This window comes from Solanum lycopersicum, chromosome 8 (assembly GCF_036512215.1).
Source record: "Solanum lycopersicum chromosome 8, SLM_r2.1".
Lineage (NCBI taxonomy): Eukaryota > Viridiplantae > Streptophyta > Magnoliopsida > Solanales > Solanaceae > Solanum > Solanum lycopersicum.
Genome location: NC_090807.1, coordinates 60857890 through 60880945, shown reverse-complemented (window position 1 = coordinate 60880945; position 23056 = coordinate 60857890). Strand labels below are relative to the sequence as shown.

Genomic DNA, 23056 nt, shown 5'->3' with positions numbered 1-23056 from the left:
CTTTTCAAAAATATCACATTTTCTCTGTACAGAAGCCGAACGAACACTATAAACTCACAGGGCATTTTCTCTCGGGTTTCTTCGTCTCTAATATTATGGGAAGAACTGAAGAACTCTTAGAGGAACTTATCAATGTTGAAGTGGAGCTTCTAGATGTTCAAGGTTAGCTTAGTATACAGTATTTGTTTGCAATAACATTGATTCAAAAGTTAATTTGTTGTTTAATTCTATTAAGGAAATTAAATTCCTGATATTTCTGGTTGTTTATGGTCGTAATAAGGAAGTTGTTGATGGCAGATTTTCTTGAATTGTAATGCGGGTTGTATAATTTAACAACTCTTAACATAATTGCATGAAGCCCCTGCTTTTTTGTATTCATTGACTTATGATTGTTCTTTGGAATTTTCAAGTGAAAATAAAGTATTTTTTTGAATGTTCTTGGTGTTTGGGCTAGCTTGCATGCACCTCGATTAATTTCACCTGAGAGTCTCACCTCCCGTCAGTGGGGCTAGCTTGCGTGCACCTCGATTAATTTCATGTGATTCTGCCAACTCCCATCTGCAACAAGTAGTGGGTAATGTTGTCCACTGAGGCGATGCCAGATGAGAATAAATCACCTAGTGTTTTGTTGTCTTTTCAATTTTGGATAAAGGATGTTGGCCATATGTCTTGATAGTTATACAACTCTCATCACACAGGCAAGAGTGGTATATTTAGCCAATCGACCCTTTTTTGTTTTTTGGTCTTTGTTGAGATTTGAAGATACTGCCACCACCCACCAACAACAAGTGCGAGGTAATTTTGTCCACCAAAATGAGAAGAAATCACCTAGTGTTTTTTTTGTCTTTGCTAGGATTTGAACTTGAAACCTGATGGTTCTCCCACTTTATTGATCACTAAGTCACACTCTTCGGTGCTTGTAAATAAAGCATTTTTATTATCCTAAATAACATTTGTGGCTCTTTCTAGCGTCTTAAGTTAGGTCTTAAAGCAATTTGCCACCTCAGATCTTGGAATAGGTTTTGGTTTCTATAGAACAAGAATAACTATGTACTTTGAGTTGTCAACTAGGTTGACAATGTCTAGAGAAAATGGAGAAGAAAGAGAAAGAATATTGCTACATGGGGTGGTGGGATAATAATATGATCTTATCACTGTCAACAAAGTTGGGGAGCATTTTGTTGAATCAAGGTACTTGTTGGCGACAATTAGAAAAGTTTGAGATTTGTTACTTTAGCTGTCTTCGAACTTTCTAACAGATTTCAATATATTTGACTTGATCACCAAAGTCTTAATTTTTTTTTGTTTACAGATAGGTCATTCGTGTATAAGGTGTTCAATACACATTAGGTATCATACATTAATATATGAAAATTATAGACAAGCAGAGAGAGAAAGTACATTATTGGCTTATTGTAGTTGAGATACTTTTTAGTATTTCGTTTTCAGGAATCTGACAATATTAGTTACTATGCTACCTGGTAGTATTTGTTACAATCAAGCTAGAACAGAAGCTGGATGGGGTTTTAATTTGTATTGCTATGAACTGACGTGGAGCTTCCTGCTCTCTCTTTTAGTGGCTATATAAAAGATTATATTATACATATATATGTATTATCCTTTATTATATGCATACGATTGTTACTTAGCTGTTTAGAGAAATCAGGTTTCATTCCCGAATTGAAAATGTTTATCCAATGGGTAGAGCTGATGACAGGAGATTTCGAAATCATTATTTCCCTTATAAATACATTAAAGATCATAAGTGTTCTTTCTTAATAACAGAGAAATCCCCAAGGGACAGCTGGTGCACAGTTCGGAATTTGGAGGATAATGAGTTTGTTCCTTGATAGACCCAAATTACACATTAAAACTGGTGGAAGTGGTCATTATTAATCATATGACTCAATGAGGTTGCAGTCGAATCCCACAGGGAATATGACGATGAACAATTTACTTTTTAAGTGTAAACCTGACTTAAAGTCTAATATTTCTAATAATAATGGGTAAAAGGGTTAGAGTTTAAGACTATAATTTCAAGTTCATTTGTTTATTGACTATTAATTAATACACGAATGATCAGAGATTTTCTATAACAATTGGGTAAGGGACTAGGATTGGTGTTTCCTAATGAAGGTAATGGCAAGGAGTATGTGTTTTTGCTAATTTAATAATTCAATCTCATTATTCAATGATGTCTAAATTTCTTTCAAAGGTTTCTTGAATCATTCAATAGATTTCACACATAGCTTCTCTCGAATCTAAAGTGTGTGAATGCAAAAAATTAATTTATCCCAAGTTTCCCATATGAAGTTGCCTTTCTCATAAAATATATCTCCAATCTCTAGGTTGAATTTATTTATTAGGTTTTAAAGCATCAAATCCTTGCCATTTGCACTTCTCCAAATCCGAACTTCCTTTTTCAAGCAAAGCTAAAGATCATACGACTCTACCTTATTTTTGCAACCATCTAACAAAAGATGGAAGTAAATAGAAAACATCGATTTCATGAAATAGAAGTACTAATGCTCATACCCATTACATAACCCGAAAGAGTTACCACAACCCTCTACGATGCTTAGCTAGCCGTTAAAGATAAGGAAACTACAATAAAGACAGAAACATGGAGTTTTATGATCAATGACAACAAAAGGAGGATTTGTCTCATAATGTTTAACAACCTCCAAGAACATTATTCAATGGTGTGGGGACTAAAAAGCTGAACCAGAACACATCATAAAACAAAGGGGGATGACAAGGTATAAATTTGATTTGCTCAGTCAACTATGACAAATGGCTCCACAACGAGGGAGAAAGAATCGTGAAGGGTAAGAAACTCAAAGCATTGTCTGAATGAAAGTGAAAATCATAAATTGGAATGTGCAGGGGCTTAAGGACAATGAAGAAAGAGACACCATTATAGTGTTGGTCAAGAAGTGGAAGCGAAATGTTTAATATCTACAAGAAACAAATATTGAAGAATGGTCTACTGTCACTGCAACACAAATTTTGGGATCTAGATGGGTCAATTTGGTGGATTTAAAATCATATGGAAGGAGCAGGGGTATCACAATATTCTGGGATAAGAGTCGATGTAATCGCATAGATTTTTCGGCAAGATACATGCTCCATCACTGCAATGTTTGGAGGGCTACATGGAGATGTCAAATGATGCTTTACTGGTGTATATTGGCCACATTCAAATTGGGAAAGAACATATTTTGGGTTGATTTAGCTGAATTGGAGGTTATGGACTGATCACTGGGCAGTTGGAGGTTCATTTGCATTAGAAGATCAAGAGCAATGAGATATGTTTAATTTAATCATCCATTTTTTTGGTGTCACATCAAATTTGTTCTCTTTTTGTAAATCACCAACTTGTCAAGATTGTGTGATGTTTTCGAAGAACAGAACTCTGACACTATTGCATGTGTGACCGATTTCTCCAGCTTGTCTTTATGGACACGGTGTCCAACATGGATTACTGTTTTTTGGAAGTGTTATTCTACATGGCTTTAGTCAATGTGATTCATATCACTCTGATAACATGTTATTTTGGACAATAAATCCTCACACATCTGCCATTTTTGTTAACAAAGAGTTTCAGAGCCTTGCTATAACCAATCTTAAAATGATTTTGTGTTGATTTTTACTTGCCGTTTTCATTGTGTTGTTTTTTTTGTTTTTGTGGTTGAGTTCTGTCCTCAGATGTTTGATCTTTCAATTCTTCTGCAATGTACTTTATTCGTCCATCTGAAATTATGGTCTTCAATGTCTTCTTATCCAGACCAAATAAAATATCTGCTAGACCGACAAGAGAAATTGCATGAGAGACAATTCGAACTTAAAGCTCTTGTGGAAAGTTGTGAATCATCTAGTGGCCGGGCTTCCGATGCTGCTGCTGTTCCAGTAGATGATTGGTCCAGGCCGTTTGAGTGGGACTCTCAAGCTGATGACATTAGGTTTAATGTTTTTGGCATATCTAAATATCGTGCAAACCAGCGAGAGGTTGGTCCACTCCATCCTGTCTACATTTACTTTTTACATGTCGTCTTACAAGGTTTTGCATTCTTACAATTTTTTGTGATTCATCTTGTAAGAGCAAGTGCTTGTTAGCAACATGAAGCAAGAGGTTTGAGTATGACCTAGATCCGTTCTTTTCTAAAAGGAATTCTAACATAGGTGAACCTATCAAAAATATTTCGATATAAGAGGTGAACATTCAATTGACAATGTTGGAGGGGGTTGTGGAGTATTTAATTTTTGGTGTTGGTCACTACAAGCTCCTAAAATAGGTTCCACTTGTGTGCTATCCTTTCTACTCATAGTGATGCTCTGTCTCTATCTTTATGTGTTGTGATGTGAAATTCTATGGATTGGAAGCAAAATATCCTATCCTCTTTCTACTCATAGTGATGTTCTGTCTCTATCTTTATGTGTTGTGGCGTGCAATTTTGAGGATTGGAAGAGAAATATCCTATCCTCTCTTTGAATTTCTTCTTTAAAAACCAAATTATGAAAATACTCTTTGCAATCAAGGATGTGACCTAGTAGTTAATGAAGTGGAGAATAACCTATGAGGTTTCAGGTTCAAATTTCATGGAGGCAAAAACTTTAAGTGATTTTTCGCATCTTCACAAACTTTGGTGGACAAAATTACCGGGCAACTATGCTAGTGGGAGGTAGTACGTAATCTGTAATATTTGAGGCATACCGAAGCTTAACCCTAACACCACCACCATAAAAAAAATTTGAAAAGGTAAATGGAAAAATATACGACTCAACTTTGCGATTTAGAGCGGATATATCTCTCATTAAAAAAGTGGTGCATACATATCCTCGTTGTCTAACAAATGGTGTATATTTACCCTTTCTTTAACAAACATATATTTACTGAATTGAGAAAAATTTTAAGACTAGTACTATAATGCAAAAAATGTCACAAGGCTTTAAAAAATTACCTCACCCATTTTCTTTACCCCGCCAGACCCGACACATTAAAAAAGTCCAATCCCTCTTTTATCCCAATCCGACCCAAACCCATTTTCTGACTGAGTAGAAGAGGGTTTGAGTTTTTTCTTATTTAAGTCGGTGTCTGGTTCGGATCATGAGGGGTGAAATAATTTTTTAAAGCCATGTGACATTTTTTGAATTTAAAACTAGTTTTAATTTTTTTTAAATTCAGGTGGTGTACGTCTGTTAACAACAATAAAGGTAAATATGTATCATTTATTCGACGACAGGGATATATATGCACCACCTTTTTATGTTGGTATATCTGCTCTAAATATCAAAATTGAAGGGTATATTTGTCCCTTTTCCCAATAAGAAATAAAGAAAATATTCTTTGCCTATTTTTGTTGTCTCCTCTCTCTTTGTCACTTATCTCACCTTGTTTTTCCTCTTTGGCATAAGATCTATCTTGCCAGACCTCATTAGAATAGATCCATCTTCCTGGATTGTTTAGTAACTTCATTTTTTGTGTTTGCTTGGAGCACCCAGACAACATTGTAGATACTAGAAAGCTACCTCTTTACAAGTTCTTTGTTTATCCATAAAAGCCAATAAACTCACCCTCTTCATTTCACATGACTTGATTATCGGTCATCTTTGAGGTAACCTTTATGCTCTGACTTCTTTGGGCTGTTTGGCATCAGCTGCATTTCATTTAGCTAATATTGTAAAGGAGCAACAATAGTCTTTCCAGAATTTGTCATGACCCAAATCCCATTTAGCTGTGACGGCACCTAATCCAACCCTTCAGGTGAACCAAGCTTGAAATAACCACAATACTAGGACATCATAACATTATAAAGTCTAACATGATAGTATAAATGAGATAACACTAAATTGAATAGAATGTGGAATGATTGATACAACCTCAAAGAACTGGTGTCACAAGTCATGATCTACTAAGAATGGAAGGTACAACTCTTAATATGAGAAGTGCATCATCTGTTTGGAATTCAACATGATGAATGACTCCAAACTACGAAGAATTAGCAGGCAACTAATCACCAAAACGCTGGTATGATCTCCAATGCTCTCCCATGAACACCGTAACAATTTAACTCATGCATGCTCTGTAGATATCATTGATTGACCCCAACAAAGTAGTGGAGGGTTGGTTTCAAAATACCTACTGTATTAACCTGTGCAGATAATATAATCTCAACAGATAAAGAAGAGTATCAATACAAGGTAAGTCAATCTAAACAACATAGCAATTTATACACCAGTACAATATATAAGATGATATGAATATATGAGTAAATAAAAATCAAAAACATATGATACTGACTCTCCCAATTGCCTCATAAACAGTGCTCTCAGCACGTGACTGTGAGCACACTGCTTGGGGTGCCCAGGAGCAGTGACCCTAAGGGGACAACAATTCCATGACCACAAATTGCATGGACAAATCATGTACTATGATAACCAGCACGGACAACTACCATGTGAAACTGATTACTGACACAGAAACTCATGTGCCATAGCATAACCAACACAGACAACTCATGTGAGAATTGATTCATGATATGAACAACTCACGCGCCAAATTATATCAAGATTCGAAATCAGGTATGCAGTCACAAGGCATATAAATATGACATAACTGTCAGCTAAACATATAGTCTAACATGCACATAGTTAGGAAATGTGAATCTAGCATGGAAAACGATGCCTATAACATTATCACTAGCATGAAAATATGCTCAATTAATCAGGTAACACTATAGAATCATGAAAATAGATATAACAAATACATCTTTCATTTCTTGTTCAAGTGACAAATCCAAGGTTAGATTCGTGAAATAATCATAGATTCAACTTAGAATAACTTACCCTAAGCTTGTATATGAAACACAGGTTCAACCTCTCAAAGCCGAGCTCCAAGAGTTGGCAAATGAAATAAAAATCACAAAAATCCGGCTTAAATAGTGTAATGACCATAACTTTTTGTACAGATGTTGATATGACAAACAATTTGAACCACCGAAAACTAGACTCTAAGAAATACAACTTCCATTCAAACATCATCTCCAAATTTTTTATAGATTGGGTGCTGTTCTCTTGTGAAATCAGGTCAAATAAGTTTCAGCACTTCCAATCTTCTCCAAATTTGCTCCAAACACGTGAGACTCACCCAAACTACTCGGGTTTTCCTCCAAACCATCCCAACAAGTCCAATTACCCTATATGGACTTTTCAAAGGATCAAAAACACGTACGGAAATGTCACAACCCTAAATCAAGGTCCAAATCAAACTTTTGAACTTTTCAATACCTAAACTTTTCAACTTTCATGCAATAGTGTCACGTTGCACCGGAGCCCCTTAGGTCCTAATTCGAATATACATACAATTCCAAAATCATCATACTAACTTATTGTAACCTTCGAACGAGTCTAAGTTTATTTACCCTTATTGTTGACTATGGTCAACTCTATGCACTTTATGCTTTTAGTTTGAGTTCAAGTGTTCCAAAGCGCTCGTGAACTTCTCGCTACCCGTGCCCCCATACTTGCAAGTCAGAATTGACCAAATGAACCTACGAGAAGTAGAACTCAAAACGTTCATTAGGGTTGTTACAAAATAACATTTGGAACCTATTGCGAAGGCATCGAGGGTGGTTCTAGTCATACTTCCCTTGGAAGCTCTAGGAATATGTTAATGGATAATTAAGTCAAACAGATCATAGATGCAACTTTGGTAGAAAATGAGTGTATGGTGGATAGTAGAAAAATGGAAGAAGTACCTGAGTTTCTTTGCAAGCTTGATAATGGAAATGCCTATGATTATGTAAATTGCGACTTTCTACCATAGGTGTTAAGAGACGTGGGATTTCAAAGTAAATAGATTGGATGGACCCCTACTAAGTATTGCTATGGACGGTTTTAATAGAATGGCAAGGATGGCAAATTAACATGGATGGCTAAGGAGCTTCTAGAGACATAGTATAGGTAGAAATTAAGAGATTTCCCATTTGCTTTACGCTTACGATATTTTGATTTTTTTGTGAGGCTAAGATTTACCAGCTATGGCATTTATGAGTACTATTAACCCTTTCTGAAGTCGTGTCTGGTCTACATGTAAATTAGAGAAAGAGTTTTTTGTATCCGGTTAATGAAATTCAAGTATTGGTAGGGATAGAATGTGAAGTTAGTTATCGTCCAACAAATTATTTGGGTTTGTTTTATCTGCTTGAAATAAATTTAGGAGATTAGGCTAGGGATTAGAGATGCGGGAAAAAATTTGTTGGGTGGAAAAGAAGACTTGACTCATTGAGGAGAAATTTCATATGGCAGGAAAAAGAATAAAGATGTTTTCACGTAGTCAAATGGAACACTCTTATTGCTAACAAGGAAGAGGAATAATTGGGTTTAGAAATTTGAGGTAGCATACTAAGATTTTGCTCATGGAGTGGGAGAGAATATCTCAAAGGTTACTCCAACTATGAACTTTTCTTGCAGAAAGTCACTCAACTTTGGTTTTTAACCAAAAGTCAGTCAACTATGGACTTTTCTCTTTTTAAGTTACTGAACTATGGACTTTTCTTTCATAAAGTTACTCAACTTTGGGTTTTAATCCGAAGTCTTTCAATTGTGAGCTCTGCTCTTAGAAGCCACTCAACTTTGACTTTTTAATCCAAACATCACTCAACTATGTAAGTTTTATTTACAAAGCCCTCAATCTATTTTATTGATTTTTTCATCAATATTTGTTGATATGAAAATTCTATTTTAAAACCTAAATTTTAAGAAATAAAAAGATATTTATTTAAGGAATCATCATTGCCATGGGTACTGTATTAACTGAATTTGAGGTGACTTAGAACTTATCTTTTGACCTTTTAACAAAAGAATAAACCAAAAAGAGATCCAGTGTCTAGTGTTATACTGAAAATAATGTTCTATTTCTTTCAATCTTGTGAAAGGATAATGAGAAAATAGATTGTTTTTTGATGACAAGGGAAAACCGCTGCCGCTGCCCTTTGGGTGCACACAGGGTAAAACCTCCACTCCTATAGAATAGCTTACAAACATACAAACAACACAGGAGAGGTAACCTACACTAGGCAAGCTCGGTGCGACAAACTCGACCCAGAAAACAAACCCCTTGCTTTCGCTAGCAAAGGGTTTTCGAATTTTAGACTTCCAACATGGAAGTCCCAAGACCACTGGGCCACCCCCAAAGGGTGAAAATCAGTTTTTTTTAAAATTTTTTTTGGCTTTAAATAAATATTTCATGTCAATAAATTTTGATGAAACAATTTATTATATATATTGAGTGACTTTCTTTTTTGAGAAAGTCAAATGGTATTATAAACATAGAAGTACACCAATACTGAATTCTTGTAGTACTTACATCAAAAGTATAGAGGGTCTGGCAAAAAAAATCTAATTACTTGTCTCCCTCATAAACTATCTAAGAATAGGGTGATGTCCGCTGGATCCTTAGTATCGTATGTATACTCCAAAAGTAAAAGGTGAATAAACAGTTCATTTTAATGCTTTGGAAAGGGATGCTCTTGTCTCAAAACATCTCTGAGTGACTTTGTAAGTAAAACTTTCATAGTTGAGTGATTTTTGGGTTAAAATCGAAGTTGAGTGACAATCTAAGAGAAAAATCCATAGTTGAGTGACTTTTGGGTTAAATACCAACGTTGAGTGACTTTCGGAGAGAACTTCATAGTTGAGTGACCATCAGAGATATTATGAAAAGAAGACTTTGACTCATTGAGGAGAAATTTCATATGGCAGGAGTTAAAGATGCTTTTACAGTCTCAAATGGAACACTCTTATGGTTAACACGGAAGAGGGAAAACTGGGTTTAGAAATATGAAGCAGCATACTAGGATTTTGCTCATGAAGTGGTTGTGGAGATTGAAACGTTGAGTGTGGTAGAATTTTCAAATCATTATTCATCTCGATTGATCGTTCTGTGTTTCTTTTCATCTTTCGGACGTTTATTAATACACAAAATACTTCCTGTTGTGGTATTGCTGAAATGGAAAGTGCACATAAGTAAAGATTTACATTAAATCGTCTTCGGCTGAATTTTAAAAATATAGTTGTGATTTTCCATTTAGAGATTTGCTGATGTCAGTAATCTATTTGTAGATAATAAACACAATAATGAGTGGAAGGGATGTTCTAGTAATTATGGCTGCTGGTGGGGGCAAGAGTCTTTGCTACCAACTTCCAGCAGTTCTGCGGGATGGCGTGGCTCTTGTTGTCAGTCCTTTGCTTTCTCTTATTCAAGATCAGGTATCCAAGGGCCCAGTCCATCTTCCTCTTGTATTCAACAACTGCTGACAAATGTTATTGCCTCAGGTCATGGGGTTGGCAGCTTTAGGCATCCCAGCTTTCATGTTAACCTCAACAACTACCAAGGAGAATGAGAAGTTCATATACAAGGCATTGGAGAAGGGCGGGGATGAACTTAAAATATTGTATGTTACACCTGAAAAGATATCAAAGAGCAAGAGATTTATGTCAAAACTTGAAAAGTGTCACCATGCTGGTCGTCTTTCTCTAATTTCAGTTGATGTAAGTCTACAATTTTGTGTTTTCCCACATGCAGTATGCTATAATCTTTGAAGATCTCTCTTCTTTTTCGTCCTCTCATCTGTCTTTGAGGGGCTAACAGCCTATCCTGTGCATATCACTTATTATCTAAAATTAGACATTTAACTCTATTTGTAGATATTTGATTAATTTTTAGCTGAATCCCTGCACCTATATTACACCAACTCACTTAATTGATCAATACATTTGTTATGCCTACCTTTATGTAAAGCACACTATCTATAGCAGTGTACCTTTTGCATGATGGGTCAGCGTGAAAATGGAAACATATCACATATAACTAGCTTTTTCCTTTTATGAAAAGTTAAAGGATACATAATAACTATGTTGGATGTACTTAATTAAAATATCCTTCATACATCATGTAAATGACAACAATATCATAAATAGATGAACAATGAGCAAGAAACTTATAACTAGGAAGCACTATTAAACAAAAAGATGACAAAATTGATAGAAAAAAATGAAAGAATTAAATGTTAAATCAACATCCTAAGGATCAGTTGCCATTGTTGTCATTAGCATCAGTTTCAGTTGCAACGTTCTCATCTGCATGTTTATTCAGTTGTTTCTTCCTTTCGTCAAGTTTTGTTTGCAGAATCAACAAATAGATTCAACGAAACTTCAATTTATCTTAGCACTAAAGTTATTAATGCTTTTTCCCTCAATAAGTTGGTCAAAAAGGTTCTCCATTTTCTTCTATTCAATCATTTGCTCTATTTTCCTAATATGTTTTTCCCTGAGCATTCACTTTCCTTCGAAGCTAGGTTTCATAGAATAAGATTGTTTAACTTACATATGTAGATGCCCGATTGGACCATATAATTAAATAATTGAAAGTTGATTTAGATAATTCGACCAAATTGAGAGTAGACTGATTGCATTATCTGGGTTTTAAGGTACTTATTAACTGCTTTTCTTGAATAAGCTGTAATAGGAATTCATTAATTACTTTTCTTAATAGATGTAATTAAAATGCTAAAACTCAATCTTTAAGTTGGTGAAATAATCATATTTCCTTGATGAATGTATTTCTGAGTTGGAAAATGCAAACGGTAAACTTTCTATATAAGATCTTGTCAATATTTTATCATTCTACCGTTTCGGACTCTTAAAGAGCACTACAACAACCACAAAAACAACATACCCAGTGAAATACCATAGTGGGTTTGGGGAGGGTAGTGTGTACAAAAACCTTGCCACTACCTTGTGGAGGTACAAATGTTGTTTTCAAAAGACCCTCAACTCAAGTGCATCAAACTCATGTAAAAGTAGAAGCAAACAATGAAGAAAACATAACCATACTAAGAAGGCAGTGTATATTGTGATGTTGAGCAATCACGGAGGAGCCTTAAGTGCAAAACACAAATAAAGCACGTTCTTTAATGAAAAAAGGCACAAAGGGAGAAAAAAATACAAATATATATGTTTAGTCAAAAACCAATAATTGTAAGCATGAATGACAAATATATGAACAAATGTTTTGAAAAAAAATATCATAAAGTGAAATATCTATTATTTAGTGTCGTTTTTTCAAAATAGTCTCATTGATAGAAAAAGTATGCCTTAGAAGTTATAACCTTGATGACAACATTGAAGCACACACTGATCGAGGTAAAGTGCTCAACATGCTTTGAGCCTCGCTTTAGGGCTTAAGTGTGCGTTAAGAGAGCCTTTTACAACACTATCTACGTAGTGGCAATGACATTGGAGGTGGCACAGAAAGAGAACTAGTCGATGGTGAGGAAGCTGTCAAATGTGTTAGTCTAGCTAAGACCAGGCTAAGTATTTCGGATTGAGACCCTTATTTCAACCCAATCCCTAACTTGACCGAAGTGTAATGGTTATACTATGCATGAACTGCCTGCATGAATCCCAACCAACTTAACGTTGGAAGCTTACTCTCGTTCTTTGGACCAATCTATGACTGAATAAAAATGAGTTAGTCACTTTTTTTCACATTATGGTTGTAGAGTCTCTCAGGGTTGAAAATTTGTAAACATCAACTAGATTCGGTGGTTAACAACCACCTACTTCGTTGAAACATCAAATTCGGTGTCCATCTTTTCTTGAATCTCCTTCTAATGGAAAAAAATAAAAGCTCGAGAAGGAATAACCATAACCTATTTCACTCACTGAGTCCTTTTGCATCCACGATTGAATGGTTAAAGCGTCCAACTCATAATTGGCGAATTTGTAGGTTCAAATTACTTTTGGATAACCGACTTAAGTACTTTTTTTTGGAATTTATCTAGTTTTCCAAGCAGTTGAGTGCTATATGAACAATGAGCGGTTCTTGTTATGCCCACAACACTTGTTGCCTCTCCTCCAAAACTCTATGGGTTCTCTATTTGCGAGAATGCTCACTCCTTTCTATTGAAGAAGGCCACAAGTGGAAGCAACTAATGCCTCATTCAATTGTCTATGCTTGTTGTCATGCTAGCAAAAATAGGGTTTCGATCGACACAATGTGGGCATGGGATCTGTATTAGATTTAGTTGACCAATGTTAGTCCAAAAACCAACTGTTATAAGCATGAACGACAAATGTATGAACAAATATTTTTGAAAAAATTAATAATGCAAAGTGAAATATCAATTGTTTAGCGTTACCTCTTCAAAAGAGTCTCCTTGGCAGGCAAAGTATGCCATAGTATCCTTGATGACAAAATTGAGGTGCACATTTAACAAGGCAAATCACTCAATATATTTTGAGCCTTGCTTCAAGACTTTAGCGTGCTTTTGACTACATTAATCGCGCATCGAGATACTGGAGGTGACAGAAAGAGAAGCCGCGAGTGGTGAGGAATCAAATGAGACATATGATATACCACACCGGTGTCGACACGACGTGGACATGGGATCAATATCAGAGTTTTTCGATCGATTTTTGAAACTTTGACCAAAATCAATGGAGAAAATTAGGGCAGATTCAATTATTTCTGTAACGTAAACAAAAGCTAAGGTGACATTGAAGAAAATGTAGTACCCCGTTCTAAAATTTCTTTTGTGAGTCCTTTTCCTTATATCACCTTTTGATGATTTTCCTCTTGATCAATATTTTCTTCCCGGAATACCTTGTAAGTTTTCCACATAATGTCTATGAATTGCTACACCCGTATCCATACCTGAATTTGCACTCATGAATCTTAAAATTGGAATCCGTTCCTTTTGTATAATTGTGGAATCCAGACCAAGTTTGTGCGCATCTCGATTGATTCCATAAAGTACTCGGTACTCGCCAACATCACATGTATCAAGTAATTTTGTCTACCAAGGTTTCAACACATTGTAGGAAATCATAGTATTTTTGCCTTGAGTAGGGTTTGAACTCGAGAGCTCATGACTCTCAACTCACTTTATTAATTAATAGCGGAACCTATCGGTAGCCACCTTAAAATGAGACCATTTTTCACTTAGACACCTCAAGTGGGCTTTTTTCATATTTAGACACCTCATGTTAGGTTTCGTTGCGTCATTTTGACAATTTTAGCTCACTTGGCATGGTGTGTGTATTGCACACATTTTAAGTTCGTAAAAAGCTTAATTTTTGCAATTTTTATTTTTTTATTCCTTCTTCCTTTTCTCTCTTTCCCACACTCCCTTCACCATCCACCACCATATATTCAACCTTCCTCTCCATTGTCATTTCAGAATGTAGCACATGATTTTTTTAAAAAAAAAATTAAAACTGTGGGTTATAAATGGTAAGATGAAGAAAGTATCATACACATGTTATTCAACAATATGTAGCCTCAATAATTTGCAATATAATTTTGAAATATAAAAGGCATTTTAGTTATTCTCATACTTTTTTGTATAACTTTGAATTTGATGATATAGAAACTTGATTCAAGCTTGTTGTTTTTTAATCTTCGGCTTCAATTGTGGCACATAAGCTTTTAGCCCAATCTTTAAGTTTGAAATCCTAGCTTTTCGTTTCCTAAAGCTTTTGGCTTTTCTTTTTTTGTTGGTCTATGAAGCTATGGAGATGGTCGAAGAAAAAAAAGAAGTGGTAGAATTAAAGAAAGGATGGTGATAGTGATTATGGTAGCTAGGTTTTGAGTAAAAGCTTGTGATCCAAATTAATGTTAAATTTGATGATTATGATAGTTTGATTTGAAGGAAGGGGATTGAGCTCCATTGAAGGCATTAAAAGGGGTTTTGTTATGCTCTGTAATTGGGTTTTGAGTTTCTTTATCTGGACGGTCAGGGGTTGATTTTGCTAAGCCAGAGGTTGGCCGCCCATCGTCTCCATTGAGGAAGCCTGTCCACCCATCGTATCCATTTGGGGAGCCTAGTCGAAGAAAGTGAGAAATATCCATTAGTTTCTAACGGGTTATTTTTGTATGGAGTTTTGTACGGAGAGTTCTCTTGCTATATGATAAGATTGGTTCATGTCTAGTTGGATTTGGAGGAAGAGATAGTGGTATTGATGATGTTAAATTTGAAGAAGATGGTTATGATGTTCAGAGAAGGAGGATAGATGTAGATGGTGAGAAAAAAGAGGTGTTCTGATTTCTTTTGATATTTTTTAATCATTAACAAGTAATTTTTAAAAGTTATTAATTAAGTAGTTATTCATAATATATCTTTTAATAGTTCTCTTATTTATGATACCACATGTCTTTATTTAATTCTTTACTTAGACGACACATCATTGGAGAGTGCGTTAAACTCTCCTTTATATTTTTGTTGATTGTAAAAAAGGTGTCAAAGTTACACAGTAGGACCCGACATGAGGTGTCTAAAATATACAAAGTCTAGTTGAGGTGTCTAAGTGAAAGATGGTGGCAACTTTAGGTGACCATCGATGGGTTTCACCTTGATTAATGGATTTGTTATGCCTTCAGTTTATATAAATCATACTAAGGGGCTGTTTGGATGGCTAATAGAAAGCAACTTATAAGTCAAAACTTAAAAGTCATAAGTAGATGGTACCCTAGTTTTGCCTCATTTTAGAACTTTTTTGGCCTAAAAGTGGGTGCTTAAAGCACTTTATATCCTTCCAACACCTCCAAAATTGAAAAACTACTTAAAAGTCAAAATCACCTGAAAATAAGTTAATCCAAACAAGTACTAACTATAGCGGTGTACCTTTTGCATGGTGGTCAGCGACAAAATTGGAAGATACCACATATAAGTAGTTTTTTGTATGAAAAGCTTAAGGCTACATAATATCTATGATGGTTGGACTTAATTAGAAAATCCTTCATACATCATTGAAATGAGAACAATAACATAAATAGATGACAATGAGCAACAAACTTATAACTAGGGAAGCAATATTAAAAGACAACATGACAAAACATTGATTGAAAAAAATAAAAGTACTAAATGCTCAATCAACATCCTAAGGATGTGCACCATTCTCTTCACCCCCATTGTCATTGTTGTCACTCGCATTAGTTTCAGTTGCAACTTTCTCATCTGCATTTTTATTCAGTTGTTTCTTCCTTTCATCAAGTTTAGTTTGCAGAATATCAAATAGATTTAACAAACATCGAGTTTCTCTAGCATCAAATTCATTGATGCTTTTTCCCCCAATAAGTTGGTGGAAGAGGTTCATCATTTCCTTCTCCTCAGCCATTTGCTCTATCTTGCAAATATATTTTTCCTTCAGCATTCACTTTATTTTGAATGTAGGTTTCATAGAATAAGAGTGTTTGACTTATATATATAGATGCCCAATAGGACCATATAATTAAATAACCAAAGTTGACTGAGATAATTTGACCAAATTGAGACATTAACTAATTGCACAATCTGGGTTTTAAGGTATTTATTAATTATTTTTCCTAAATAGATGTAGTAGGTAACTATTAATTACTTATCCTAAATAGGGGTAGTAGGTATATTTTAATTACTTTTCTTAAATAGATATAGTTAAAATGCTAAAATCATGAAGTTGGAGAAATAGTCATATTTCCATAATTAGAGGGTGTTTGGATTGACTTAAAAAGTTGGTCAAACTTACTTTTGAGTTAGTTTTTGACTTCTGAAAGTGTTTAACAATTGTAAAAAATAATTGAAAATTAGTCAAAAATAACTTGCAATAATTTAGGAAGTGTTTGACAAGGTCAAAAATGACTTAGAATAGGTTTAAAATGACTTAAAATAAGTCAAAAACCAAAAATAGGTCTCCACCTACTTTTTATTTTTTGACTTAAAAGTCATAAACCAAAAATAGGTCTCCACCTACTTTTTATTTTTTGACTTAAAAGTCATTCTAGTTTGACTTTTTGTTTTTGACTTAGAAACTACTTTTTTAAGCCAATGAAAACGGGCTCTTTATATATTCAGAGTTGGAAAATTGCAAAATGCAAACAATCAACTTTCTATATAACATCTGGGTGTATGATGTATGTATGCATCAATATTGTAAATATCACCTGTTCATGAGAAACACAACCCTATACATCTTAAGTTTACTTCTAAATATCTTATTATTTTCTTGTTCTTCTACTAAATTAGTAGGTCTTGCTAGAACTCCATTAACCTCAAATACAAGTGATGATTGATCAATGCCATGCATGAAAATTAGACATACGAAACTTACCTTGGTTTGATTACCTGAATTTTGAGGATGTACCTTTGTTTAGCATTATCTTTGCAGTGACATACATCAGTAGTATTTTCAACTTCACCAATCAAAATATAACTACCTAATACCGTTTTAGTTTCACATTCCATATCCTAATGACTTGAGTCTTGCAGAACTGTTGCAAATCTTATTGTTTCATAAATAGCTATAATAGAAAGCTGTTGTTAGCTGCAAAATAGAACTTTTTATGATTGAAAGATAATGAGCAACTCTATTTCATGTATACAATTGTTTTGTTCTTTAATAGGGAATTATTCCCAAACTGACTGAATGTAATTTTTAGCAGCAGTAGTAGTGAAGAGATATGCCATTGCTTGGAACTACATGTTAACTTGTGCCAATTACTTCGGTCAAATTGCTTGCAGGAGGCACATTGCTGTAGCCAGTGGGGCCATGATTTCCGTCCAGATTACAAGAATCTTGGTATATTAAAGACTCAGTTTCCTAATGTTCCCATGGTCGCTCTAACAGTATGTATTAACTCATAGCTTGAAGAGAACCAGTGTCCTTTGTTTAATTTATCAATAAATAATTTCTGAACAGCAGCTGGACTTGGATGCTTTTTTCCAGGCAACTGCAACAAAGAAAGTACAGGATGATCTGATGGAGATGCTTCACATTCCAAGATGTGTTAAGTTTGTTAGTTCAGTGAACAGACCCAACCTTTATTACATGGTATAGCTGTACTAAAGTAAATTAAAATTATAACGTTTGCTGCGGTGGTCATTTTATGTTTTAAACTATTTGATCCATTTTGCAGGTACGTGAGAAGTCATCTATAGCAAAGACAGTGGTTGATGAAATTGCTGAATATATTCAATCATCATATCCAAATAATGAATCTGGGATAGTTTATTGCTTTTCCAGGAAGGAGTGTGAACAGGTACAGTGCACTAGCTCTGTCGTGTAAGACTATCTCCTGTGCTAATTTTTTCTTTAAATATGGTCTTAACTGCACTTGGGAACATATGTCTAATGGTTCTTGATTGGATGTGCTATAGTTTTACAGAGCATTCTGTGCTAGAAGTTCACTGCTCGGGTATCTGACAGAATTCTTGAGATCTGGATATTGCTTAGATGAACTAATTTATAGCATATTACCACCCTGTGAAAACTCTTATCATTTCTACCATGTACTAGGTCGGCCAACTGTGATATGTGATCAATTGTTAAATAAAATATGTTGCATGGAGGTGAAGAGGTGAGGGAAGTAGTGGGGAGTTGCGCAACAGACAAAGCTCGGGGGCTAGATGGGTTCACTTAAGCTTTTCTCTAAAATGTTGGAGGATAGGTAAAGGTGAGTTGTTGGAGACTATTGCAGAATTCCAAGAAACAGCGAGTTTGAGAGAAGTGTTAATGATTCATTTGCTACCATTGTGCTAAAGAAGGAAAAGAGTGATGAGTTTTAAGGGATTATAGGCCTATTTAGTTTGGTAGGAATATCTAATTGATTATCTCTAAGACGCTTTCTAATACAACTATAAAAGGTTTTGGATGACATGGGAGTGCTTTTGAAGGGGTGGAAGAAGATTTTGAAAAATTGTAATGTAGTATTTTATCTCTAATTTCTTTTTAGTATACTTGTGAGGTCCTTAATTGTATAGAGGATTGTATCTTTTTTGTTGAGAACCATATTTTGGTGTAGGTTCTCTTCTTTTTGGCACCACGGACACCACGGCCATCAAAAAAAAAAATATGGGCTTAAGTTTTCTCTAGTTTTGGAGCTTAATGATATAAAATCAAATTATTCATAGTTTCAACCGTAGTGCAATAAAGAGCAACAAGGTTCATTCTCATTGCATTTAGATAGATAATTATGGTAGATATAATGTGGCTAATCTGGGAATGTTCTGTTGGTCTACTTTCACTTGGTAAAACATTGTGATAAACATTAGTAAAACATTGTGGTGCATAAGTGGCTCAGATATGGTCTATTGTCTAGAGTATTAACGCTGGAACCCCGGAACATTCTGAGCTCATTATCTTTTTGTTTGGACTGGCAGCTCTCACAGAAAACAAAATTAGTTTATGACATTGCCTTCCACAATTGTGTGTATGTGTGTGATAGAGAGAGAGAGAGAGAGAGAGAGAGTTTCTTAAAACGGAGTAGTTAGTCTAGTTTCACTGCAAGATGAGAATACAGCAATGTTTATCCTTCCAGAAGTGTGTTTTTATCTATTAGCTTTGACAACATATACTGTACATGGCGGTTAACAATAATCTAGTCTTGTTCCGCAGCAATTTTGGTCAGTAATGAACAATATAATAACGTTTTAGGGTAGTAGGTAAATAGCATGTAATTCTTATGTTCCTTGTTATAACTTATTCTGACCCACATCATATTCACATTTTGGTGTTTTGACTTCCAATTCAGTTTTGTTGTTATTGTTACATCTCAAACTTTTTTTTTCACCTTATTTGATGACAAAATGTAGGTTGCACAAGAATTACGTGAAAGGGGAATTTCGGCTGATCACTATCATGCGGATATGGATGTGAATGCTCGTGAGAGAGTTCATCTAAGGTATGAAAATTTTCTTTTGATATTTCTGTCTGTTCATACTATGTATACAACTTCCTTTCGCTGTAATTGTTTATGAATATTGTCTTTGCTAACAGGTGTCTTGTTTGCCTTTATAGTGATCTCGTTTGGCTTTTTTATATGAAGTGGTAAATTTTATTATTGTGAGGGAAAAATCTCCCGTATAACAAAAGTAGAAAACCTTCTAAAACAATATAGTTTTCTATGAATGACAACTCATTCTTCTTAAATAAAGGAACTTCATGGGTGCACTAAAAGGAAATAAGCCAAATATATCAGGAGAATTTTCATGTAAACTACCACTCCCAAGCCAGTTCTCCTTAGAAAGACAAATTAAATAAGTAACAGTATATCTTCTTTAGTAGCTTAAGCTTTTAAAATGAGATGGTCACACGTTGAAGTACGGTCGTAGAGCTCGCAGAGGTCTTGGATTTGAGTCTCACCACCACTCATTACCACAAAGAATTTTCACGTGCATGACCCATGAAGAAGAATTAGGTTAGCTGTGATGTTTATTGAAGATATAATTAAGTAGAATAAAATTGTACTCTTTCTAACAGTTTAAACATTCACATACTTTAGCAGTTAAGTATCTTACATTGGTTGAGGGAATGAGATGTTGTCTCATTATATGATCTAGGACAATGCTCACTGCTACTATTTGAGGTTGAATCCGAAGTCTATTTTCTTAATGTGGTATCAGAGTCGTGTTAATTCATATTTTTGGTTTATCCATTGTCCGTATCAATTGAGGGATAAGGTTATTGACTCCTTATATGGTTTTGAGCCATCGTTATTTCATTTGAATGTCACACATTCCCTGAGGGATTGGACTATTGTCTCCTTATATGTTGTTGGACGATCCTCACCTTATGAGCTTGTTTTTGGGTTGGACTAGGCCAAGAGGTTAATATTCATAACATCATTTCAAAATGAGACCCATCCCCTATTTCGATTTACCAAATTTTGGGCCCTCGTGATATACTCAGGACTCTAGATATCCATCCCTAGGCATGTGGGAAAGAAATGGAGGGTAGAATGTTCCACAAAGATTAAGAAAATGGGTTGTTCGTGGGAATGCTTACCTCATGAGCTAACTTTTAGGTTAAGTCGAATCGGAGGGACATTTTCTCTTAGCAAATATCATATGTAGTAGTCGTCTCATAGCCTTCCACTTGAATAAGAATCCTCTTCGCATCCAAATTTTGGTTAATTGTTTACTATAGTTGGTAATTATGATAATATAATTTGCTCTTTTTATTGAAAAACTTCCTTCTTAAAGTTATCTTTTGGGCATGTTCTCACGCTAATGTTAGATATCTAATCTACATGTTACTTTTCCTTGCATCTATAAGTGCATCCTCCATATCCAAGATCACAAAAGGCCGCTTACGTGTTTGTATCTTGTTCACCATTGAAGTGTGCCCGTTATTTCTCACCAAGTTCTGTGTCTTTATAGTATTGACCAAGGTGAAATTTTATATAATGTGCTGTGTGCCTCCCATAGTTTATTTGGCTCGAGAGTTGGTTGTCAGAGTGTTTTGTGGTAAAGACGTAAAGTATACTTTCCAGTTTCTTTTCCTGATATTTAGGCTTTGCTTTGAGCAAGTAGAAGGATTATTTTCAGGTATACTATCAGGATTCCTCCATAGAGAAGGATCAGAAATTACTTTTTGTTAGGAGTTCTGAAGAGGAAGCTACGACAAACAAAGGTGAGAATTGAGATTAGATATGGTGGTGGGCGATAATTTAGAGCCTGTTTGGATTGACTTAATTTTGAATTTTTAGCTTTAAATACTTTTGTAGTGTTTGGGTATGATAAAAGGTGCTTTTAAACACTTATTTTAAAGCCAAAATAAAAAAAATTGGCCCAAAGTCATAAGTTAGAAATCCTAACTTATAACTTTCGGCTTATAAATCATAAACTAAAAGTCCATCCAAACAGGCTCTTAGGCTATAAAGTTTGGAATAAAAGAAGATAGAATAGCGTCCAGATGCTTTTGATTTCTGCCATTGATAGTGGTTATGTGTTTTGATAGAGAAGAGTAGCAGGTATGTAGCTCAGCGTTAATTTTAACAGTTCTTCGTGGAGACACATTTGTTTTAGGGCTTAAGGACCAAAATTGTCAAATTTTACCATATATTACTCTTTCTATTAGGTGTCATATATCAAGGACCAAAAGAATCCACCTCCATACATCAAGGACCATTTTGATCATTAAGGACCATTTTGATACATTAAAAAGCATTTTGATCAGTTTCTCTAGTTAGTTTATAATGTTTTGCTTGATGAGATCATTTTCTTCGTCTGATGCCTTGTATCATTGAGAATATTTATGGGAAAATATTTCACCTTAATGATGGTTTTAAGTCATTTTCCCTTATAAATATCACAATTGTTACTCTATTTCACATATTTTAAATAAACACTACTGTTACTCCTAATATTCAGAATTATCACCGAGACATCATCTCATGCTCCATATCGACCTTCTGCGTTTATTTCAAATAACACAGCCCTTAAGTACAGAAAATCATCACTGGAACATCAACCCTTGCCCATGCTTCTGCTATTACCATGTGGTATTTCCTACCTTTGAACCCAGCTAATTTCTTGAAAATGATCTAACAAATAGTTTTCCGAAATTATTATTCATCAAAAATATTTAATATTATAAAACACACCTTAAGAAATGATATTATCTACAGCGTATGAGCTGCCAAATTGTGATTTATTTTTATTATTGTATCTGTATGGTTATAATTCATGGTATCATTTTTTTGATTGTAAAATCTTATTCTAATTCAACAAGTAACTTATGCTCGATGTCATAGGTGGAGTAATGGAAAGCTGCAAGTCATTGTGGGGACGGTATGTATCATGAAGTGCCCTGACTTCTTACTTTTTTATGGCAATTATCATATTTGGAAGTGTTATTCTTTGTCAGGTGGCATTTGGTATGGGAATTAACAAGCCAGATGGTTAGTAAGTTACTTTTGTTTTCTCTTACCATATAAATTCATACATCATTTAGTATGGGAATTAACAAGCCCGATGGTTAGTAAGTTACCTGGTTATATCCTTTTGACATGACTTATCATATAAATTCATACATCATTTGGCATGAGAATTAACAAGGTAGATGATACCTATTATATCCTTTTGACATGTCTAATCATAAAAACACATAAGTTAGTGAAGATATTATTCCTCCCTGCCCCCACCCCTCAGTGTTTAAGAAAGGTTAGTTTAGCATTAGTTTCTTTAAGCAAGTTTGTGGATCTCGCTCTATAAATAAAAGGTTTATTTGATAAAACAAA

The 23056-nt window shown here is 34.7% G+C and overlaps 1 protein-coding gene across 8 annotated transcripts in view; it reads left to right on the top strand.

Annotated features, from left to right (window-relative positions):
• LOC101268017 (ATP-dependent DNA helicase Q-like 2) overlaps positions 1–23056 on the top strand; it is a 36637-nt gene continuing 13581 nt past the window's right edge. For 3 of the 8 annotated variants that reach the window (XM_069288191.1, XM_069288188.1, XM_019215382.3), the window contains exons 1-10: positions 1–162; positions 3788–4008; positions 10123–10269; positions 10336–10551; positions 17559–17663; positions 17764–17868; positions 17954–18076; positions 19629–19717; positions 22571–22607; positions 22684–22717. In XM_069288191.1, the coding sequence (XP_069144292.1) occupies positions 96–162; positions 3788–4008; positions 10123–10269; positions 10336–10551; positions 17559–17663; positions 17764–17868; positions 17954–18076; positions 19629–19717; positions 22571–22607; positions 22684–22717 (1144 nt within the window). In that variant the 5' untranslated portion in view covers positions 1–95. Of the gene's footprint in view, positions 163–3787; positions 4009–10122; positions 10270–10335; positions 10552–17558; positions 17664–17736; positions 17869–17953; positions 18077–19628; positions 19718–22570; positions 22608–22683; positions 22718–23056 lie in introns of all 8 variants that reach the window. The other 5 variants (XM_069288190.1, XM_069288187.1, XM_069288194.1 and 2 more) reach the window with 3 other exon arrangements.